Source organism: Lissotriton vulgaris, chromosome 10, assembly GCF_964263255.1.
Source record: "Lissotriton vulgaris chromosome 10, aLisVul1.2, whole genome shotgun sequence".
NCBI lineage: Eukaryota > Metazoa > Chordata > Amphibia > Caudata > Salamandridae > Lissotriton > Lissotriton vulgaris.
This window is the reverse complement of record NC_141698.1, coordinates 1,028,370,618-1,028,392,302: the sequence shown is the minus strand read 5'-3', so window position 1 is coordinate 1,028,392,302 and position 21,685 is coordinate 1,028,370,618. Positions and strand designations below refer to the sequence as shown.

Below are 21,685 nucleotides of genomic sequence, written 5' to 3'. Positions count from 1 at the left end.
TAGCTTCGAAGCGTCGATCTTAGATAATTTGGAAATAAAGTTGTTCGAACGCAAATCAAGGCCGGCCATGTTTGATGCCTTTCGGTTCTGGCGCAAAGAAGCCCGACAGAAAGAGATCAGACAGAATAAACGTAGTGAGCGAGATAATGTTGCTACTATAGTGAAGAAAGCTGAGCAGTTTCAGCGTGATAAGGAGGATAAGGATAAGGAAGTGTTTGAGAGGCTACAGCGTATGTCCATAGATAAATGCTATCCTGCTTTGCCTACGGAGTCGGATAAGAAGGAAGAGGCAGTTGAGGATTCTTTAATGTCCTATCTGATGAAGTCGCCACCTCCGTACGTACAGGGTATCGCAGCTCCTGTGGTCCCTGCCGTACCTGTTCTTCCACCTGTTATTCCTCCACCAGTTCCTCAACCTGCACCCGCTCTTCCGACTGTTCCTGCTCCTTTGCCTGTTTCTATTCCTACTGCTCCTCCGCTTCCACATACTCCTGCTCCCGCTACTGCTCCTGTGTTGTTAACCCCTGTTGTTGCTAATGTTTCTACTCCTTCTCTTGTTAGTCCTGTATCTTACTCTTGTCCCTCTACTCGTAATCGTAATTCTCCCAGTGTGACAAACTTCTTTCAGTCGCTCGGACCTGTTTTTGGGTCTGCTGGTTCTGATGGTCCTCAGAGACGTAGCCAGCTTCCTGCTAATAGAGAACGTGTTGCGCTATGCAATATGGCGATGGGTTGGATAGTAAACCCTGTTAGAAACCCACCTCGTGTTGTCCTCGAAACGTTTGATCAATTCAACATACCAACTCAGAGATATGTGTTTGATGAAATGTGCAAGTTCTTACATGATCAGATAGTGGCCTATGCGCCTGACGAGGTGCTGACCGCCCTGTCTGAACTTCGGCTTCAGTTCGCAACTGGACTGATAGTCGACACTAATGTCCGACGTGCTATTGAGCGGTTGCTATCTCTTCGTCCCGCTCCTATTCCTCATGCATTGTTCGTTGAGGACATTGAGAAACAAGATGGGTCTGGCCAATATCCTATGCGTGAAGTTCCGCCGGTTTGGGTACCAGCTGATAATACTGCTGCCCAGCCAGTTCCGGCACATTTCCAGAGAGTGTGGATACACCTCCCGTGGAAACGATCGGAAGTGCTTCAGGTGAAACAAACTTTGCCCGATCCTCGCAAAAATCCTGCTGGGTATTATAAGGAGTTATCGCAGCTCGTAGACGCTACGATAATGAATCTTGCCGATATCGACATGTTGTTTGGTAATGTCGTACCGCAACCGGTATGGGCTAAGATTCGTCACCAAGATCACGCAAATGAATTAGGTGGTGATTGGGCTGCCATCACAGCGGCAGACGCTGGACAAGTGGCTGCTACTAAACCCGATCAGTTGATTGAACTTCTTCCCCAGCGAATCATTACATTAATGAAAACGCTTATGCCAGCTATGAGGGTAAATTGGGACAAGTTGTCAGCCTGTAAGCAGAAGAAAGATGAGAGTGTTTCAGACTTCTTCACGAGGTTTGAGGAAACATTCGTTGATCATAGTGGACAGGATATGGGTACTGAGGGTGGACAACGGTTGTTTGTGGATAAATTCGTATCGAACTTATTGCCCGACTTGAGCCATAAATTGAAGAATTCAGAAAGTGCGTGGGCCGTTTCTACCTCAGCTCAGATATTGGCTACGGCACAATATTACGAAAATAGAGAAAAAGAGGAAACTGACCGTGCTGATAAAAAGACGAAAGAGCTAAAAACTAAAGTGTTGTTGCAACAAGCATATCCGCCGCGTTCTAATCAGAATGCGCCTCAGCAGAATAGATCACAGTCGCAATCGAATCGATCGCAGCCGCGTAATGATTCCTCTTTCCAAAGATCTTCGTTAGGGTACAATCAATGTGCTTATTGTAGACAGGAGGGACACATTAAATTTGATTGTCCTGCTTTAAATGACCGTAATAGTGGTAATTCGTCTAGGGGAGGCCGTGGTGGTTCACAGAATGCATCACGTGGTAGAGGTCGTGGTGCTCAGAACGACCGTTCCGACAATTCATCAAATTCTAATAACTGTTTCGATCAACGTGGATCATCACAAGGACGATCTGCGCAGTACAATGTAGACGATTATTACGTCGATCAGGGAACTGACGATAGTAATTACTAGGACAGCCAAAGACAAGGAGAGGGAGTGGTATCAGTTCCGGTTGATCAGAGAGGGCCTTACGTCGCAGTTGCTACATCGGGCGTCGTTGAGCCTTTTCTGTTGGACACTGGTGCAGCGAAAAGTTCTATCATGCATTCGAAACTCCCTGGCGCACCTTTGTCTGGCTTAACAAATGTTTCCGTTGGATTCTCTGGCGCCCCCGTTAGCAATCCAGTTTCACGCCCTTTGCCCCTTAAAATTGGGCCTCGTGAGCTCGAAGCTCCGTTGATTTTGACCACTGGTTGTGGTGAAAATCTTTTGGGTCTGGATTTGCTTAAACGTTTGTATGCAACTTTGTATTGTTCTCCTGCGGGTGTAAAGCTTACGTTCGGAGAGAGAGTAGTCTCTCCCATGTATTTGTCTCTCGATAAGCTTCCACCGGAATTGGATTCTCTTCCTGCGTCTTTGTGGGCGACGGGTCCAAATGATGTGGGCCTACTTGATATCTCCCCTTATGTTGTTCAGTTGAAATCGAATGTGCGATTGCCGCGTATTCCCCAATACCGTATCTCCCTTGATGGTGAACGAGCTTTGTTAGCGATCATCTATGATTTGATCGAGAAAGATGTCATTGAGGAGACTCGGGGAAACGTGTGCAACAGCCCTGTACTGCCCATTCTTAAACGTACTGATCCTACCAAACCGCCTGTTTATCGTTTTGTTATCGATTTACGGGAGGTAAATAAAATTGTGGTTCCTCAATTCCCTGTTGTGCCTGACATCACGGCGCTACTGACTCTGATTCCAGCTACTGCTTCGTGGTTTTCGGTGATTGATTTGAAAAATGCGTTTTTCAGCATCCCGATTGCCGAAGAGAGCAGGGACCTTTTCGGTTTCTCTCTTGGTGGACGTAGCTTCCGGTTCAAACGCGCTCCTCAGGGCTACTGTGAAAGTCCATCGATTTACAGTCAAGCTTTGAAGGGTCAACTAGATGCGTTTAGGTTGCCGGTTGGTGCGGCTTTAATCCAATACGTCGATGACTTATTGGTGGCTGCTGATACTCAGGACATTTGCAAAATTGCTACGGTATCGTTGCTGCAACATCTCTGTGAGTTGAATCACAAGGTGTCACCTTCTAAACTCCAATATTGTTGTCAAGAAGTAACCTATCTAGGTCACTTATTGTCAAAGGAGGGAAGGAGATTGACCCCAGAGAGAATTGCAGCGATTGCGCGAATGGCTGTGCCACAAACCCAAAGAGATGTGCGTGCCTTTCTAGGTATCACGTCGTACTGCAGGCAGTGGATTCCTAATTTTTCATTGCTAGCGAAACCATTGGTGGCTCTTACGTGCAAGGATGTTTCAACTCCTTTACCATGGACGGAAGAATGTCAGAAAAGTTTTTCTGAATTACGTGATTCATTGTGTTCGGCTCCTGTGTTAGGTACCCCTGATTACAGCAAGCCGTTCACGTTATATGTTCACGAGAGGGAAGGTTGTGCTTTGAGTGTCTTAACGCAACCTTTTGGTGGTAAGCAACGTCCATGTGCATATTTTTCCTCGACCTTAGACCCAGTAGCTAGAGCATTGCCGAGTTGTTTGAGAGCAACTGCGGCAGCTGCGGTCTCCATCCGACAGTCAGCAGGATTGGTCATGGATAATATGCTTACGGTGATGGTTCCGCATGCAGTCGATACTCTTTTGAATCGAACGAAAACTCAGCACTTGACGAGTGCGAGGTTATCTGGGTACGAATTGACGCTCTTGGCAAGCCATATTCAGATAAAACGTTGTAATGTCCTAAATCCGGCAACTTTGTTACCAATTAGTGCAGAGTCAGATGAAGTAACAGAACATGACTGTTACTTGCGGACAGAGGAGGAAACAAAAGGTCGAGTGGACCTTAAAAACACCCCATTGGAAGACCCGGAGGGCACTCTGTATGTGGATGGGTCATGTTTTAAATTGCCGAATGGTGATGTGACTACTGCTTATGCTGTTGTGACGTTGAATACTGTTGTTGAGACTGCGAGATTGAATCAGAATTCTGCCCAAGCTGCAGAGCTGATTGCTCTCACTAGAGCATGTGTGTTAGCAAAAGATAAACGTGTGAATGTGTACACCGATAGTCAGTACGCTTTCGGTGTAGCGCATAGCTTTGGACGGTTGTGGCGAGAGCGTGGTTTCTTCACGTCACATGGCACGAAAATACAGCATGGCCAGCTTGTGAACGATCTTTTGGATGCATTGACTTTGCCTGCTCAAGTTGCAATTGTTAAGTGTAGTGCGCATCGTAAAGTGACGGATGATGTTGGTCGTGGTAATGCGTTTGCAGATGAGATTGCTAAGGAGACTGCCCGGAACCTTAGCACTCGAATGTATGTGACGAGTTCGGTTAGGTGGCCTACAGAATCGAGTATGTGTGAAGATACTATAGAGAGTGTGAAAGCAATACAGAATGAGGCCACCGATACTGAAAAGATGAAGTGGAAAGAAAGTACGGGAAGGTTGGATGTGAATGGTTGCTGGATTGATTTGTCAGATCAGAAAAGATGGATGTTGCCTGATGCGTATGTACTGGCCGTTGTGACAATGGCACACGGGTTAGCACATATTAGCGCGAAAGGTATTTGCAAGTTGTTGGCTGCTGTGTGGAAGAATGATGGAATTACGAAATGTGCTGAACGTCTGGTGAAGAATTGTATGGTGTGTATAATGTACAATCCTGGCAAAGGAACCCCAACTCCCCCTGGCAGTTTTGCTCCTCCTTCGTATCCCTTTGAGGTGATCCAATTGGACTTCATCCATATGGAGCGATGCAATAACCTGAAATACGTTTTGGTTGTGGTTTGCGCATTCTCCCGATGGATCGAGGCCTATCCCCTCAAAGACAATACTGCTTTGTCTACTGCGAAAATCCTACTGAAGGAATACTTTCCTCGGTATGGAATGCCTAGAGTCGTGTGGTCAGATAACGGAAGTGAGTTTGTTGGAAGTGTGATGAAGAGTGTGTGTAAGGGCCTTGGAATTAATCAAAAATTCCATAGCGCCAATCATCCTCAGTCAGCTGGATTGGTTGAAGGGTACAATGGCACCCTTAAACTAAAGCTAGCGAAGATTCAGGCTACGACTGGACTTTCGTGGCCTGACGCTTTGCCTCTAGCATTACTGTCAACTAGGGCGACTGTACACTCCCGAATAGGGCTTAGTCCCTATGAAATAGTGTTCGGCCGTCCTGCGAATGTGTGGGGGGTTCCTAGGCCAGGAATATTCGTTGATCTTGAGTATCCGATGTTGATTGACTACTTACATGACTTGACTGCTAAACTGAGGTTAATTCATCAACAGGTTTACGACGCCTTGCCGACGCAGACGGAGGGTCCAGGCCACCAGCTCCAGCCCGGGGATTGGGTGGTTACCCGTAACTTCTCACGCAAGAACAATCTGGACCCCCGTTTCACCGGACCTTACCAGGTGCTCCTGGCCACGAGGACTGCCGTTCGTCTTGAGGGGCGGAAGAATTGGGTACATGCTACCCATTGTAAGCGAGTCCCTATTCCTTTGCCGGCAGACCCGTGGGTGAGGAAAGGCATTGCGTCAACAGAAACTGAAACATTGCCGGCGTTTGTACCTTTTAGCGACGCGCAGCTTGTTGGAGAACCCTCAGCGCAGCAGAAAGCCACTGTTGAACACTTGTCAGCAAAAGACTCAAGACCAAATCAACAAACTGATCAGCAGGACGCTGTCTCCTCAACGGATCCTTTGTTCGACGAGCAGACACGTCCCGGGAAACATCGATATTCTTTGCGTTCTCATACTAAGGACAAATAAAAATTTCTTGCTTTTCTGAAATTGATAACTGCAATATCCTCGTTTCCCATGATCAACTTTTGAACATTCGTATCATTGAAACTTGTTTTGTACGTATATCAAGCTTCTTTCTTGTATCTTTTTCCTTCCACAGCTGAGAAATATTGTGCTAAATAAATACATATTGTGTATTGAGGGCCGTAGGGCCGCGCGCGTACTTCCTTCTGGACAGTAGGTCTTGACGCTAGGTTAAAGGCCGTCGGTTCCTAGGAACTCCTGGGGATTGACTATTGCTGCACAGAACTAAGTGCGTCAAGAAACGTTGCGGACGGTCGTAGGGAAATGGCATTTTCGAAGCTGAATGATTTGGAAGGAGCTCAGGCGTATAGAGTCCAGCTGCAGGAACTTAGTCGTACTAAATGTTTTGTATTCCAATTGTTTGTATTGTTTCTGACTGCTTCTGCATTTTTGGCGGGTGGGGTGTATTACACTATGTCTTACTTCTTACTTGCTACCCCTACTCCTACTCCTTACCCTAACTCTACTTCTATTACTTCTACTGCTTCTCCCCATTCCTTTCACATGTTACCGGAACACGAACAGGCTAGACGTGTAGAATTCCGCAACAATTCCTTTATTCAGCTCCTCCATCAGCATCAGTTAGTGGTTAACACTACTAATTGTTGGGTGTGTGGGTTGATGCCACATACTACGGGTAAGGGAATTCCATATCTGGTGTTACCGTATAGTTCCCAAGGGTCAGCTCGAGCATTCCAAACAATGTTTCGAAGCGCACTGGGTTTCCACCCCACTCAAGAACAACGTTCCCCCAACTCTGGTCCTACTTCGTATCAGAGGTTGCTATCGATGGCTATAGAGGATATGGAAGATGAGATCCATGATCCTTTTCTCATCCCTAAAGAAGAGGTACAAGCCTATAGGGTCCTAAGTAGAGGGGAATATAGTATGTTCACTAATGAAAAGCAGCTTAAAAGCTCGCCTCCAATATGGGTCGTACCCCACACTGGTAATCTTTGTCTTGTGGGTCGTGGTTCGCAAGCCTCACTTGGAGCAAGTGCTTGCACTGAAAGTTACCTTCTGCCAATGTCCCCGTCCCCTGTGTTTCTGGCTGCCAAGGGTACATACTTTATCTGTCATGATCGTGCATATACATGGTTGCCCGCAGACTTCATGGGCTCATGTTTTGTTGCAAATCTGTTGCCTCCGACGTTCACTGTAGATGCCGATTATCATAAGACTAGAGTTGTACGAGGCGTAATTAGCGAAGAGGATACTGCCGGTCAAGAGGCAGGAGACTTTTTCAAGGGTTTCCTCCCGTTTTGGGGACCTATGGTTAATAGTAGGAACCTGAGACATTTGACTCGAGTGGTAGAATCGACAGCTAATATTACTGCCAGTGCCCTTGGTAATATCACCTCAGAACTTCAGGCGGAGAGACTTATGACGTTACAAAACCGTATGGTTTTAGATGTCGTCTTGGCAGATCGCGGTGGGGTATGTAAAGTGATCCATTCGAGCTGTTGCATTTTCATTCCAGATAATGCTCCTACTGTCTATCAAGCCATCTCGAAGTTGCATAAGATCTCCGAATCCATACACGTGGATGTAGGGGATTGGACACTACTTGGATGGTTTTGGGGCCTGGTATCGACTTGGGGTTGGAAGATTCTGACGATCATCGGGGTTGTGGTAGTGTTCCTGTTCACGTGTTGCCTTTGTGTGCAGTGTGGTCCTGCCTTATGTGGCCTCTGTGCTACAACGTGTATGAGACAACCATCTGTTACCAAGGGGACTCGGTTGGACAGAGCTATGCTACAACGACATCTTGATGGTCTGATGAATATCGAATATGATTCCGACTAGTGCTTGCCTACATGAGGGCAAAAGGAGCGTCTGAGGTTCCGTGACAATTGTAAGTGGTGTTTTCGACTCGCACGAATATGGTCGAGTCTGGTATCTATGAACCGCAAATGACGAGTTTAGTAAGTGTGCGCAGTTTCGCTGTGCTAACTTAAACCGTTCGTTTGTTATGTGGGCTTTTCATCTGTACCCACGGGTTCCATCTTAGATACGGCATCCATTTTGTCTCTTGCCCTCAAGTAGTCAGCGAACGGACGCTGTCCGCTTCGCGACCCTGGGACTCCCAAGATATTTGCGGAAGACACATGTCCTTTGTAAGTGTCTTTATGACGAGGGGGTTGCTGCTGTAAGGCAGATGGCGCCGCTCGAGGCTCATCTTGCCGCACGGACTTATTGTCTCAGCCGTGCATCTCATTAGGCACGTCCCTTTGATGCCTGTATCTCGTGCTTCTCGTTACCTCCCCTTTTACACCCTTTCCGATCTCCCCACTGTCTCCGTCTTCCTCTGCACCTGTCTTCGTTCCTATTTCGATCTACTTTACTGCTGATTGGAATTTGCTAATGGTGGGAAGATGGGTTTTTACAGTTGGGAACCGCCAAATGTTTCCGCACTTATGTTCCGGACCTAATGTGTTTCAAAGTGACCAAAGCGACCCCTCTGAGAGCTAAATGTGGGAACCGGGTTGTAAACTATTGTGTCTCATGTTATCTTATGGGTAAAAACTGTATAAAAGGAGCGATCCACAAAACCAATTTGAAGCAGTCTCCCCGAACTACACTCGATGTACTTCCTGTGACTTCTGTGTTCCCTGCAGTAAATAAACCTTGACTCTTTGACGCCGAAGGAAGTGTCCCGTGTCTCTGTGACTTGTACGCCGGAGCAGGTTACCCACGAAGGTTTCAGGTGTTGTGCCCTGGCACCGCTGGGTCCAAAAGAGCCCAGTCCTTCAACTGTTCGGGCTTTCTTGAGTTGTATTGTGTCAGGAGGATGCCGTAAATGAGAGTGGGCGGATGGGGGTTCGTTTGCATCCTTTTCCTGGAGACTCCTGTCCAGAGGTGAGTTTGCAGCTGGCAAATAATGACTGGGAGGAGGGCGAGTAGGACTACGAATAAAGAAGATACCCGGAAGAAATGGGGACATTCCTCCTCAGCAAGAAATACATGCATGGTGACTGACAACAGTGTGGGCTCAGTAGAGACAGTGGACGCTCACCAGAAGAGCCACAGGTCTGAATCCTGGTGAGGCCTCTGACATCACTTCCCGTGATGGAGAAAGCCTGTCCATCAGTGGGGTGCGAGTCCCAGCAGCAGCTGGACAGTGCCCACAGGTACACAACCAAGGCCCAGGATACCTCAACAGCCGCCTCAAATTCTACGCTCCCAAACGCCAGCTCCGATCGACCAGCCATGCCCTCGCCGCCGTCCCCCGCATCCGAAGAGCCACCACAGGAGGAAGGTCCTTCTCCTACCTGGCCGCCAAGACTTGGAACTCCCTTCCGACCCACCTCCGCCTGACCCAAGACCACCTCGCCTTCAGGAAGCAGCTCAAGACCTGGCTGTTCGAGCAGTAGCGGACCCCCTCCCCCCAGCGCCTTGAGACCCTCCGGGTGAGTAGTGCGCTATATAAATGCATTGATTGATTGATATTATCGCTGATCCTGTAGGGCCATGTGAATCAGAAGATGACTTGTCTGTCATTTGAGTATCTCAGGGGGCGCATGGGTCAGGAGAGAGGCTGCTATCAGAGCACCGGTCGCCCAGTTATATTCAGTGCAACCTTCAAATGAAATCAGGATATGGTGGCTTCCATGTCACTTCATTTATAAAACTTGACCCGAATAGCATGGACTCATGTCATTGTAGTATCCATTTCCTGAGACTGATCCTAGGAGTTGTTAATTTCAGGTTACACATTTCAACCCTAGCAGCACAGGATCAGGCTTTTAGTCTTCTGAGATGGATACCTAGATTGATACTATATTTGGCAACAGTATCAGCCTTTTTTTCCTATGGCTGTCGTGCTGTTACAAAACGGCAACAAGTCACTGGGAAGTGCCGTATAATACAGACTTTCCCCATGAAAATAGATTTAATTTTTTTTAAACTGAAAGAATGGAATAGTGGAATGGATGTGGGTGATGATTAGTCAATGGTTGGATGAAGGAATGGATGAGTGGGTGCATGAATTGATAAGCAACTGCGCTGATGACTGGATAAGCGAGGGAGTGAATGGATGGATGAGTGATTAGGTGCACATTTGGGTGAATGAATGGGGTGAGTGCGTGCTTGGATAGATGACTTGCTGAATGGGTGCGTGCCTAGATGGGTGAAGTGGGCAAGAGCACAATGATAAGATACAAGTATAGTGGTGGAAGACAAAAGACCAGCATGCCTAACTGCTACTGAATTATTATCAACACAAGCGGTCCCTGTGGGAACAGTCGCCGTCGACTTCCTCTGCAATAATTTTAAAGAACCCTTCTTACAAGTAAGGTTTGTGATGCATTTCGTGCAATGTATTCTGTTTTTCGACAGAATTCCTGAACTCGAATAACTAGGATCCACATAATATCAATAAAGTAACCTATCTAGGTGCTCCTATTTAGTGACTGCACAGTGCAAGTGAATAAAATGAGCATATGGGGCAAGTACTATTTGCAATAACAATGTATTTACATGTGCCTGATAGGGACAATGTAATGTTGTCTACACACTCAAAAGTATCGAAATCCACAATCAAATTTAAAAAAACAGTCCACAGGGGCATAAGTTGACGTTTCGACCAACAATGCAAAATGAATTAGAAAAGGGTCATCATCAGGACGGAATATTGTAGGAGGCACCTGAGGTAGTAATCTAATCCAGGATGTGTCTAGATCAGTGGGTACAGCATCCAGTTTGCTTAAGGGGAATGTTGTTATAATGTGTAAGCTCAGTCTTGCTCCGAGGGGTAGGCAAGCTGGCCCAGCGCCAGTGCACTTTCTGAAAAGCACAATACCTATCTTTATATACGGTTCATTGAATGCAAAAAACTTTCCCAGGAAGCGAACTGTGACAGAACCAAAAAAACTACTAACCATGAAACCATACAAGGGTGACAATTCAGACTATTTCAGGCCCCCAAAGCTGTAGGAATGGCTTGAAAGGCAGGTAATAGCCATAAGGTATATTGATTTCATTACCACCTGTTGTTGTACTCGTCTCCATATTTGACAAACAGCTCCACCATGTGTCAGACTGTTATAAGCACTAGTGTTAACAATTAAGTGCCAGTGTCAAACACCGGAAACCACCAGCTCAAATTAAGCACTGCCCTTTTCCCACTCAAAAGCCCTGGTTGGATATAGTTTCTGCAGCCTTCTGTCACCGTCTCAGGAAAAACCAATTGCCTCTGCAAAAGCCTTTTAAGGTTCAAGTACGTACGAGGCAGAACATGGCACATGTATGAATAAAACATGGTTAAGGGAAGTGGAGAGGATGGACAGAAAGGGAGCCAGATTCAGCCATACAGGCAATGTGCACATAAAAAGAATGCAATCTTCACCACATAGACATACCAATGAAATGGGTATGTGCTGGTGAACAAACACAGCTCCACATATCATGACTGATGCAACCAACCAATGACTGATGACCTTGGGCTGATCATCATGTGACGTTTTCTGAATAATTATAGATTTGCTACATTTGGCATTTAATCCATCATTTGCTGTATAAACTCCAGAGCTTAACAAAAAAAAATTCTAGCTCAAACGGATCAAAAGTTAATGTGGTGACGTGTTGGTGGGTCACAGTGGCATAACAAAACCTCGGGGGCCCCCCTGCAAGGTAAGGTGAGGGAGCCCCCATTACCCATTCACTAACTGCCTTGCTGCTTCTGAGTGTTTTATGTGTTTGCAGCTGGCCAGCACAAGTGGCCCCCTTTGAGGTGAATGGTGTGGAGCCCACCCGCACTGCTGGGGCTATGGGGGCCTCTGTTACGTCCATGGTGGGATATGGAATGGCCTTTGCAAAGGTTGAATAGTCACCTTTCTGTTACCTATTTCTGTATATGGGTAGCAAACTGGTACTAACAATGTGAAACATTTGCCCAGATAGTGTTAATATGCGTAAAAAAGATAAAATAATGAGGTACCATCACAAAATTTGCTGAATTAGGACATATAATTTGCCTTTTCTTGCTGCATAATTTAGTCAATCCTGCCATCATATTTGGTCTTCCAGTGATGCATAATTCCAGTGGCCTTGCCTTCGACTGAGCGGGACATACTGTTAGCCCTTTATTTGTGTAGATCATGCAAGCCCAGTGCATTAAATGAGCCGGTACTCACAGGCACTGAGCCCTGGCACTTCTTTTTTTTATCACTCTGAGTATTAGCACTTCTCTAGTGCTGAGGGGAGTACTGGTACTGAAGGTAGGCTCACTGACTGCTAGTACTGGTAAGCACTAGGCTGTCAGACTGGAACCTGTCTCTGACAGCCAAGGCCCTTTTCTAGCCCTGAGCTGAGTCCCCGCTGATCTATTCAGTGTGGGCGCATTTGCATAATGTATGGGCGTTCGCTATCACACTGTGTTTAACAGAGCAGGGTCCATTCAGGCCTGGTGCTGCCAATCACATGCACACTTGTGAGCATTTGTGCAAACATAGGAATCCAGGCAGCCTGTAGACAGTCATGGGGAGGTAAGCAGTTTAAAATGGCTTTAATCCCACCTGAGTCTTTTGTGTGAGTTTCTATTTATGCTTGTGTGTTTCCCCTGCTTGTGTGTGCATGTCTGCTTCTTACTGTCTGTGTGTAAGCTTGAGAAAATATAGTATTGTGCCAAACGACAAGAAAAAACAGTAATGAAGCTGCAAATATTACAAAACATGGCAATGTAAATATTCATCATATTTGGCTTTTATTTTGGGTAACAAGTCAACTTGTTCTGTTTATATAAACTCATTTATTATGTGTTTTGGTATGTGCTGCAACTGTTCTAGAAGTAATTAAGTATCATCATGTCTTGCCCTTAGCCCCACCCTAGCCCCGCCCATCCACCACACCTCAAGCTCATTTTAATGAGTATGTGCATTTATTTTTTCCCATTCACAGCACTGTGCAAGCCTTTGTGAGACAACTAACACTGACTCTAGCCAGAGTCAAAGCTGTTGGTATTCTTGCATCTCACCTGACATCTGCTAGAAGAGTGGGCAGTCCTGGCATTAGGAAAAAACATTTTGGCAGAGATACTCTTTGTGAAAAGCTTCCCTCAGCTTGCTTGAGCACAACTAGGAAAGTGTTGACTCCATTTTACATGCCCACACTCAGCAACCCCTAATGATGTGCCTTGCTATGTTATAATATAATCCTCACTACTAACAAAGTGATGCTTGCACAGGGACTGAGGTTTCTGTATTTATTAGCAGCCGCGGTCAGCAGGGCTGGACTGGCCGTTGCGGGCACCAGGAATTCCCCCACATGCGCCGCAAGGGTGGGGGCCTGTTTTGGGCCTAGCTGCAAAATCGGCCCTGTAACAAAATCGTCCGAAAACCGGCCCCGCAAAGAGCTCGGTCGCACCCCCAACCTCCCCCTTGGGGAGCCGGCCGAGCACTTTGCCAGCGCCGGTTTTCCTTCTCAGGCCGGCCCTGGCGGTCATTGCAGGTAAGAGGGGTGGGATGGTGGGGCGGTGTGGCCGGGTAGGGGGGATTTCGACAGACGAGCACCAGGGAAAATTAATTATTTATTGTATTCCCTCAATGTCAAAATCCTCCCCCTCCAGCCCCACTGCCCCACTGCTCTTACCTGCATGGACAGCGGCTGTTTGATAAGTAATGGCGGGAGCTCCCGGGAAGTCGGAGCAGCTGCGTCACACCATGAAAACTGAGGCAAAGGAACGAAGCCAACAGGCTGTCACTTTACAATGGCAAACGGTGACAGTGATCAATGGCTGCGCGAACAAACTGCAAGCAGCAGCCGAACACCTTCTAAGTGCGCTCAAGCCCACGTTTGTAATTTTCACAAATGAATCCAGTTGCCAGTCGTCAGATTTTTTTGACAACTCCTCTGTGAAAGTTTAATGAAAAAAGTCTTGAAGAATGGCCTCGTCTTAAGAAGGATGGTGGGAATAAAGCTTCCCTGAGGTAAGACGCAACCTAAATGGCGGCGTTGTCGCCAGTCTCTCCCTGGGGCTCAGTCTCAATGTTATCCAGCGGCAGCTTGTGCGAGGAAATTCAACTAGGTTTATTGCAATAATGCCAGAGGAATCCCAAAGCGATTTGACGCTCCATGATGGTGATTTCCCAGGAGCTATAAAATAGTTTTTCAGATCACTGGAGGAAACTGCTTCTTCTCCACCGCCCTCAGCTCCCTTGGTCTGGTTGCAAATCTAGGCCCAGATTCACTAACATTGGGTATCAGTTCTACATCACCTTTTAGACACAACCCCAACGCAAAATTTATTTCTGTATTTACTAAGTCACAGTGCCTTGCGTTACTTTGTTTCGGGGAGGCGTGCTACTCTCTTGCTCCCAATCCTTCCAGTAGTAGATTTAAAAAAATGTTTTTTTTATTTGTTTTATAAATTCTTTTTATTGAATATTAAAGAACATAATCAGTACAGCACATGATTCACATCGTAGTGACTAATTAACAGAAATGGAGGATTCCGCCCTCCAGTAGTAGATTTGGTCAAAGTCAAGTGGCATCAGCTGGTTAGTAAATCAGCCAATGGCAGGCCCTAACTTGTTACCACTGCATACTTGCACTTGTACTAACACCACAACCTGTCTTCTTCCCTTTGGGTTTTACTTGCAAGTTGCATATGTATTGTTTTTATCCTTTAGAATTGTATTTTAATGCCGCTGGGTTGAGCACCTATTTTTTCACTGCATTTCTACTCTCTGGACTTGCGTGCCAAGTTTGTGATCTTGTAATTATACAAAAACCATGCATGATAAATGCCCGCTGCTTATCTGACACGAGCTACAATTCAGCAATGCTTTATTGGGGGATACATTTTTATCGGGTAACAATTTCAGGCCCTGATATCAAAGGTAAAATGACACTTTTGTGTAGGTTTACGATTGTTTGCTATCCACAAAGGGGTTTACGAGTAGTATCTTTAATAGTGCTGAATCTTTGCACATAAAAAGATAGGTCCTTTCATGTGCGGAGACTCCGCACTCGCAAAGATACTACTCGTAAACCCCTTTGTAAATAGCGAAAAATCGTAAACTTACACAGCAGTGTAAGCTTAGCTTTGTGAACAGATCCTCTGTTGGGATCCTATCTACTATGAGTTGGGTATAATGGTTAATCCGATTTCTAATCTTTGGTGACATTTTTGTTTTACTTATAATCAAAATAAGTAAGTGACTGTTGTAAAATTAAGCGACAGTACCCACTATCACTATATGAATCAGTCTCCTGGGCCATTGAATCCATGATGCTAGGAGAGCATGTCCAAGATGGACTGTATGCTCTTCAGATGGGAGTGTGGGGACCCTCTGTGTTTAGTTGTTCTATGGCTGCATTTTGTGGCCTCAGAAAAGGTTAGAAAAACACTCATTGACCTGTTAATGTTTGTTTTGTTTTTAAATACTTTGTTGAAAATATGTTGTGGCAATCACTGTTATTAAACATTGCAATGTGAGAATTTATAAAATATAAATTTGATTATAGTTATCAGAGATTTTTGACAAAGACAATAGGTCTGCTTTATATATGTTGATGTGCTGAACCCTTGATACAGCCAACATGCCTACTTTTTATATTTTTGTGTTCTGACCCTTTAACAAAGTCAGAAGGTCTGCCTTATTTAAAATGAAACCCTATATATTGTTACAGGACATAGTCAGCCATGCATAGAAAGATAGAGCTGGCAGGCCCTGCACTCAACCCCATGATGTGCACGGCTGTGCGTAGTGGGGGGTAGGCATCCAGGGGCATTGAGTGCAGGGCCTGGTCACAGGCACCCAAGCCAAGAGTGGTCAAAGTCTGTGCATGGTGAAGAGTTGGGTGCCCGAAGGGGTTGGGCTCCTGCAGAAGCTTCAGCGCATGGCCTGGCCACATATATATGGTCAAGGAACATATATGAGGAGTTAAGGAAAGTATACCTATACTTACGTACACTTATTTAGGATCTTTTCAACCATGATATATGCCTACAATATTATGGTAACGTGATAGTATTGAGACGTTCTTTGGTAGAATACCATAATTTGTTGCCTCTAAATCTCATGCACGTGAATGACCTCATTGTTGGCTATGGGCATCTTAAGTGACAGTGGCTTTTTCTACCTTCAACAGGTTGACAGGACAGAGGTTATCCGGACCTGCATAAACCCCATATTTTCTAAAATTTTTACAGTAGATTTTTACTTTGAAGAGGTTCAGCGACTGCGGTTTGAAGTCCACGACATCAGCAGCAATCACAACGGACTGAAAGATGCAGACTTTCTGGGTGGCATGGAGTGCACTCTCGGACAAGTGAGTACTGCCTCATGCTTTCATTTGTTTGAAATTGTCCTTTACATGGTTCGCCATGTAAAAGTATGAAATCAAAATGTCCCACAGTATTTCATATGTAGACAATATTTTAAAATGTTTTGGGGAATTTTTGTTCCAAAGTTGCAGTTGGTTAGAGATTACAAAGAACAACTATATCTCCTCCATTGAATCTCTTTTATCGACATTGATGGTGGCAACCGATAGCGAGTGCACCTCAGTTCACTTTTAACTAATACTCTATAAGTGCTAATGGCCTTCATTTCATGAACAAATGTCACCTGAGAAGGTGAAAAAAGCATTGAAGATCCAAAAGTGATCAGGGAATTTGTTCCAGATAAAGGCAGCTGGTTGTCCTCCTTCCTGAGTGACCGCACCCAGGCTGTTCGTCTGGGTGATTTCACGGCGGACGTCCGGAGAGTTCGGTGCGGGGTTCCCCAGGGCTCTTCCCTCTCTCCCCTCTTGTTCAACCTTTATCTTGCCCCTCTTATCTTTTCCCTTCAACAGATGGAGGTCGCCATATTTAATTATGCGGATGACCTCCAGCTTGTTTTCAACCTATCCTCTTCCTCCTCTTCTATCCTAAACTTTCAATCTGTCATGCTCCATATCAGGGACTGGATGAACCACAACCATCTTAAACTCAACCCTGATAAGACCGAGCTGGTGTTGACGGGTGGTTCATCCAGCCCCTGGTCCTCTCTCTTTTGGCCTCCCTCTCTTGGTTCCTCCCCTGCTCCCTCCTCCTCTGTCAAGACCCTAGGTATGAAAATCAACTCACAACTCACCCTTCACTCCCAGGTTAGCTCTGTGGTATCTTCCTCCTTTCTCTCCCTGCGCACTATTCGCAGAGTGTCTCGCTTCTTCACCTTTCCCGCCCTCAAGCTTATAATCCTGGCCATGGTGGTGTCCCGCCTGGATTACGGCAATGCTTTATATGCCGGCATTCCCGCTTACAGCTTGCGGCGTCTACAACAGATTCAGAACCAGGCGGCCCGCCTGGCCTTTAAACTTCCTAAATTCCACCATTCTACCCCTCTCTTGAAATCTTTACACTGGCTCCCTGTGGGTGCCAGGGTCCAATTCAAGCTTGCAACTATGACCTTTCTGGCCCGACTTGGCTTGGCTCCGGCCTTTATCTCGTCAGAGATTACCCCATACGTTCCCACTCGGGCACTCCGCTCGTCTTCTCAATCCCTCCTCACTGTTCCCCGTTTCCGGAGAAAGAAGTGGGGAGGATCTAAATTCGCCACCCTTGCCCCGACCCTTTGGAACTCCCTCCCCCTTGAACTCCGTACCATTACACAGTACCCTCTATTCCGTAGGCACCTAAAGACTTACCTGTTCAAGAAGTCTTTCGATTAATTTCCCCCCCCCCCTCCCCACCTATTAGCTTTGGATCCAGTTAGAGTTAGCGCCAAGAAACCGCTGGTATACGTGCGCTCTAGAAATAATTTTAAATCAAATCAAATCAAATCAAGCAGCTTGGGATCAATAACAATGTTTGCCTTTAGATTTTAGTTCAAATTTGGTAGTGCAGCTAAGGAGTCTGTGAGACCCTTCATGTGGTATATGTAATGATTTTTGTTTGTGATAGTCGTGAGAACCCTTGAAAGTATTTGACCATAAGACAGGCAACTTTGAAAGTAATTCGGACCTTGTCAAGTAGTTACTCCAAGGAGCTCCTTGCCTTGGCGGTGTGATCTTTTTTCATAGATCAACAATTGATTAGACGGCTGTGCTTTTGGGCACCAGGGTACTAGGTAGGCCTCTATATAAAGCATTATCACAATCAAGGAAAGAAGTTATCATTGTTTGATTACTTAAGCCCTATGTTGGAACAAGACATATGAAATTTGGTAGGCGGAGGTATGGATTGACTCCCATTCAAGTAAGTGAAATATAGCAGCCTTATTAATCCTAGTATGTTTTGGTCTCTCCATTGAAACCCAAACCAATTAGGATTTTTTGATGAGTGTGGTTTATATGTCAGATTTTATCATCGGATGCAAATGTGATGGTCTAAATACTTACAAAATATTTTACAAAAATATCACTCCTTTCAGTGTAGATTTTCAATTATTAACTTACACGGGGTGATGTTTTTCTGCACAATATTTAGGATGCCATATTTTTGGCAGACAATATTTAAGACATGATATTCCAGTACCATACCAGAGTTAGATTAATACCCTAGCAACAACTACTTTCCATGTGTACACAGAATAGTCACTGGGAAAAGATCAAACTTGTGTACATAGAGGTATCAATCAGGCTTGCAAGGCAGTGAGATATCGAAGGTTGCCCAGTTAATGCTTTTGTTAACCTTATGGCAAAACACATTAATTCACATGTGCCTACTAAGAGTGTGAGGATTTTACCTGGAGAGGTGGAAAGACAACATGTTGATATTTTTACACTACTTTAGTTAGGCACCCTACATTACTTTATACAAATAGGTCAGGGATATTGACAACCTTCCTTAAAATGAATGTCTGCATTAGATCTGCCTTACTGATGCCTTACTGATCACTTTGTCTCTGAGGATGGGATCTTGTGTATAAACAGATTGGTAATTTCAGGCCATCATAGTATTGATGTAAGACTATGAGTACATTCAAGAGCCATGCTTAGCTTCTGATGATCACATTTCTAGCTCTGATGTAGTAGACCAGGTAGCCTCATAGCAACAATCAATGGCCCTGAGTTCTGACAACCCACGTTGCAGCATGTTTTCTTGTTTATGCAGCAAGTGGGTGTGGGTTATGCAACACGCTTTAGAAAGATATGAAGAACAACATAAACCGATAATTATTTACCTACTTCACAAACAAAATTTTACACAGATAATGTGTGTGCCTGGTTTTGAAAAGGTGAGGGGTGAGCCTATCAAAAACTTTTGGTAAGATATGATGAGCAATGTATATGTAGCAGGTTCTTTATTTCTTGGGAAACATATCCAGAGAAAAAGTATTCATCAGGTTCAGAGCTTTTTAACTATTGAATGAAGCACTCATATACACAAGGTCTGGTGTCTTTTGGTCATTATTAACGGTTTCAACTTAGGGAGCATAGTTCAAGAAAATCCTTTGATCTTCTCAGGAGTTACTTAAATTAATGTTAATTACACTAAAATTGTGTTATTGGTTCATATATATATATATGTATATATATGATTTTACAGATAAGGTAGCTCGGAACAATCTAAAATATGGAGGAGGAATCCTCTGTACTCTCTACCTTACTGTCTCCTGGTGACAACAAAGTGCTGCAGTGTGTGGTGTGTAAATTAACAAAAAGTAAGAAAGACTGAGGTGTAAAAACTTAAAATTCTGTAATACCATTTTCATAAAACAATTGCAGTGGGAGTCCTTAGGTACTTTATGTAATTCCATCTAAAAGGGCATGAAAACATATCATATCATTAGATGTGGGTGGTTGCGATCTCATGTGAAATATTATATTGGGGGATTCTAGAATATGGTAGGACTGCTGTGAGGACCCTAAAACATGCTGTGTCCTTGTAGAGCTAGAGTTTAAAGTTTAAAGTTTCTTGGACCCCTCAAAACACAGGGGATTTCTAGTACATATCACAAAGGGTGTTTCTAAAATGGGTTGTGCAAAACTTCAATAAGTGCGTAAAGAAGCGTATGTCAAGAGTATAATGTGCAAATTTGAATGTCTATCAAAATGTACGAATAGATGTTTGGATAAATGGATAAATAAATACATACATACATGGCAGTATAATACACATGTTATAAATATATAAATATCAATATAAAAATATAGCAGCATCTTGACTGTACCTATGCAATAACTGAAGTTTTTACAGTCAATAAATGTAGACTAAAACTGTAAAAATCCATAAATATTGATGATGAATACACTAAAAAGCAGTTTGTTTAAAACCCATTAAAATTGCATTATAAACTCGTATATAAATCCTCGGTTACATTCAGATCTCCCAGGTGTTTAGCATCGAGTTGTAAGATGTATCTAGTCTCGAGCCTCCTGTGTTTGTGTTCCCTCTCTCCACCTCTTCTGCCGGGCGGGATAGCATCAATCACAAAGTAACTGAGTTCCCTGTTGTTAGATTTATGGAACTCTTTAAAGTGTCTTACCACTGGATATGTGTTATCTTGGATTATGATTGCGCGTAAATGCTGCAATATCCTTTTATGAACTTGCAGTTTAGTGCTGCCTACGTATTGAAGGCCACATGGGCACAACAGCATATATACAGCAAACGCACTTTTGCATGTTAGTAACTCTTGAATCTTGTGTTTTTGTTACTAAAGGGGTTAGTATATGTGTCTTTATTGATGCCATGTATGCATGCTTTGCATGTTTTGCATTTAAAAAAACCTATGTGTTTCTGTAGCCAACTTGTGTTTTCAATAATTTCAGGGTTTGTTTGAACTAAACTGTCTCTCATGGAGGGGGCTTTTCTGTACGTGATGGACACCCTCTGCAGTAGCAGGGGTCCAATCACGGGGTCATTAAGGGCCAATGGCCAATTGCTTTGAATGATCTTATGAAGAATCTTTTGTTGACTACTTTACCCCATGATGAGTCCAAATTCATTGGAATCATCAACCATCCCTGATCTTAAGGTGTTTGTGGCTGCGTTACTTTGCTGTCTGTCTCTCAGTAAACTATCTCTATCCATCAACATGGTTTTTGCAATAGCTGTGTTGATGGTATTTAGGGAATAACCTCTTTCCAAGAATCTGGATTTGCTGTTATCTTGTGCCAGTCTTAGGTCAGTTACATTACTGCGCCTGAGCCGCAGCATCTCTCCATAGGGTATGCTGTTCATCAGGTGTCTAGGATGTGTGCTACAGGCATGCAAGGTAGAATTCCCTGCTGTTTTTTTTACGGTAAAGATGTGTCTCAATTTTTTGGTTCTGGATATAGACCTGGGTATCAAGGAAGTTGACTGTAACTTTGTCAATGGTAGCTGTAAAGTGTAGATTGATGCTATTTTGGTTAATGGTGTGAACAAATTCTTCTGCCTGTTTCTGTGTACCATCCCAAATAACCAAAAGATCATCAATGTAGCATAGCCACATTTTGATCTTAGTATCTGCATAATATCTGTGTTCCACCCTTAAGACCAGTTCCTCCCACCAGCTCATGTGGAGACATGCGTACCTGGGGGAGAAGCTGGTCCCGATGGTGACACCTCTTATTTGCTGAAAAAGAAGATTGTTAAACATAAAGATATTGTTATGTAAACAGAACTCCACCATCTCAACCACCATGTTACTGTTTTCCTTATAATGAGGAGCGCGCTGCACCAAGCAATATTGATTAGCATTTATGCTGTCCTCATGACGTCCTCATGAC

The 21,685-nt window shown here is 44.5% G+C and overlaps 1 protein-coding gene across 3 annotated transcripts in view; it reads left to right on the top strand.

The window, feature by feature from the left end:
* Positions 1–21,685, top strand: part of CPNE4 (copine 4) — a 1,444,425-nt gene that overhangs the window by 659,863 nt on the left and 762,877 nt on the right. For all 3 annotated transcript variants that reach the window (XM_086942069.1, XM_086942068.1, XM_086942067.1), the window contains exon 3: positions 16,136–16,315. In XM_086942069.1, coding sequence (XP_086798195.1) covers positions 16,136–16,315 — 180 coding nt within the window. The remainder of the gene's footprint in view (positions 1–16,135; positions 16,316–21,685) is intronic.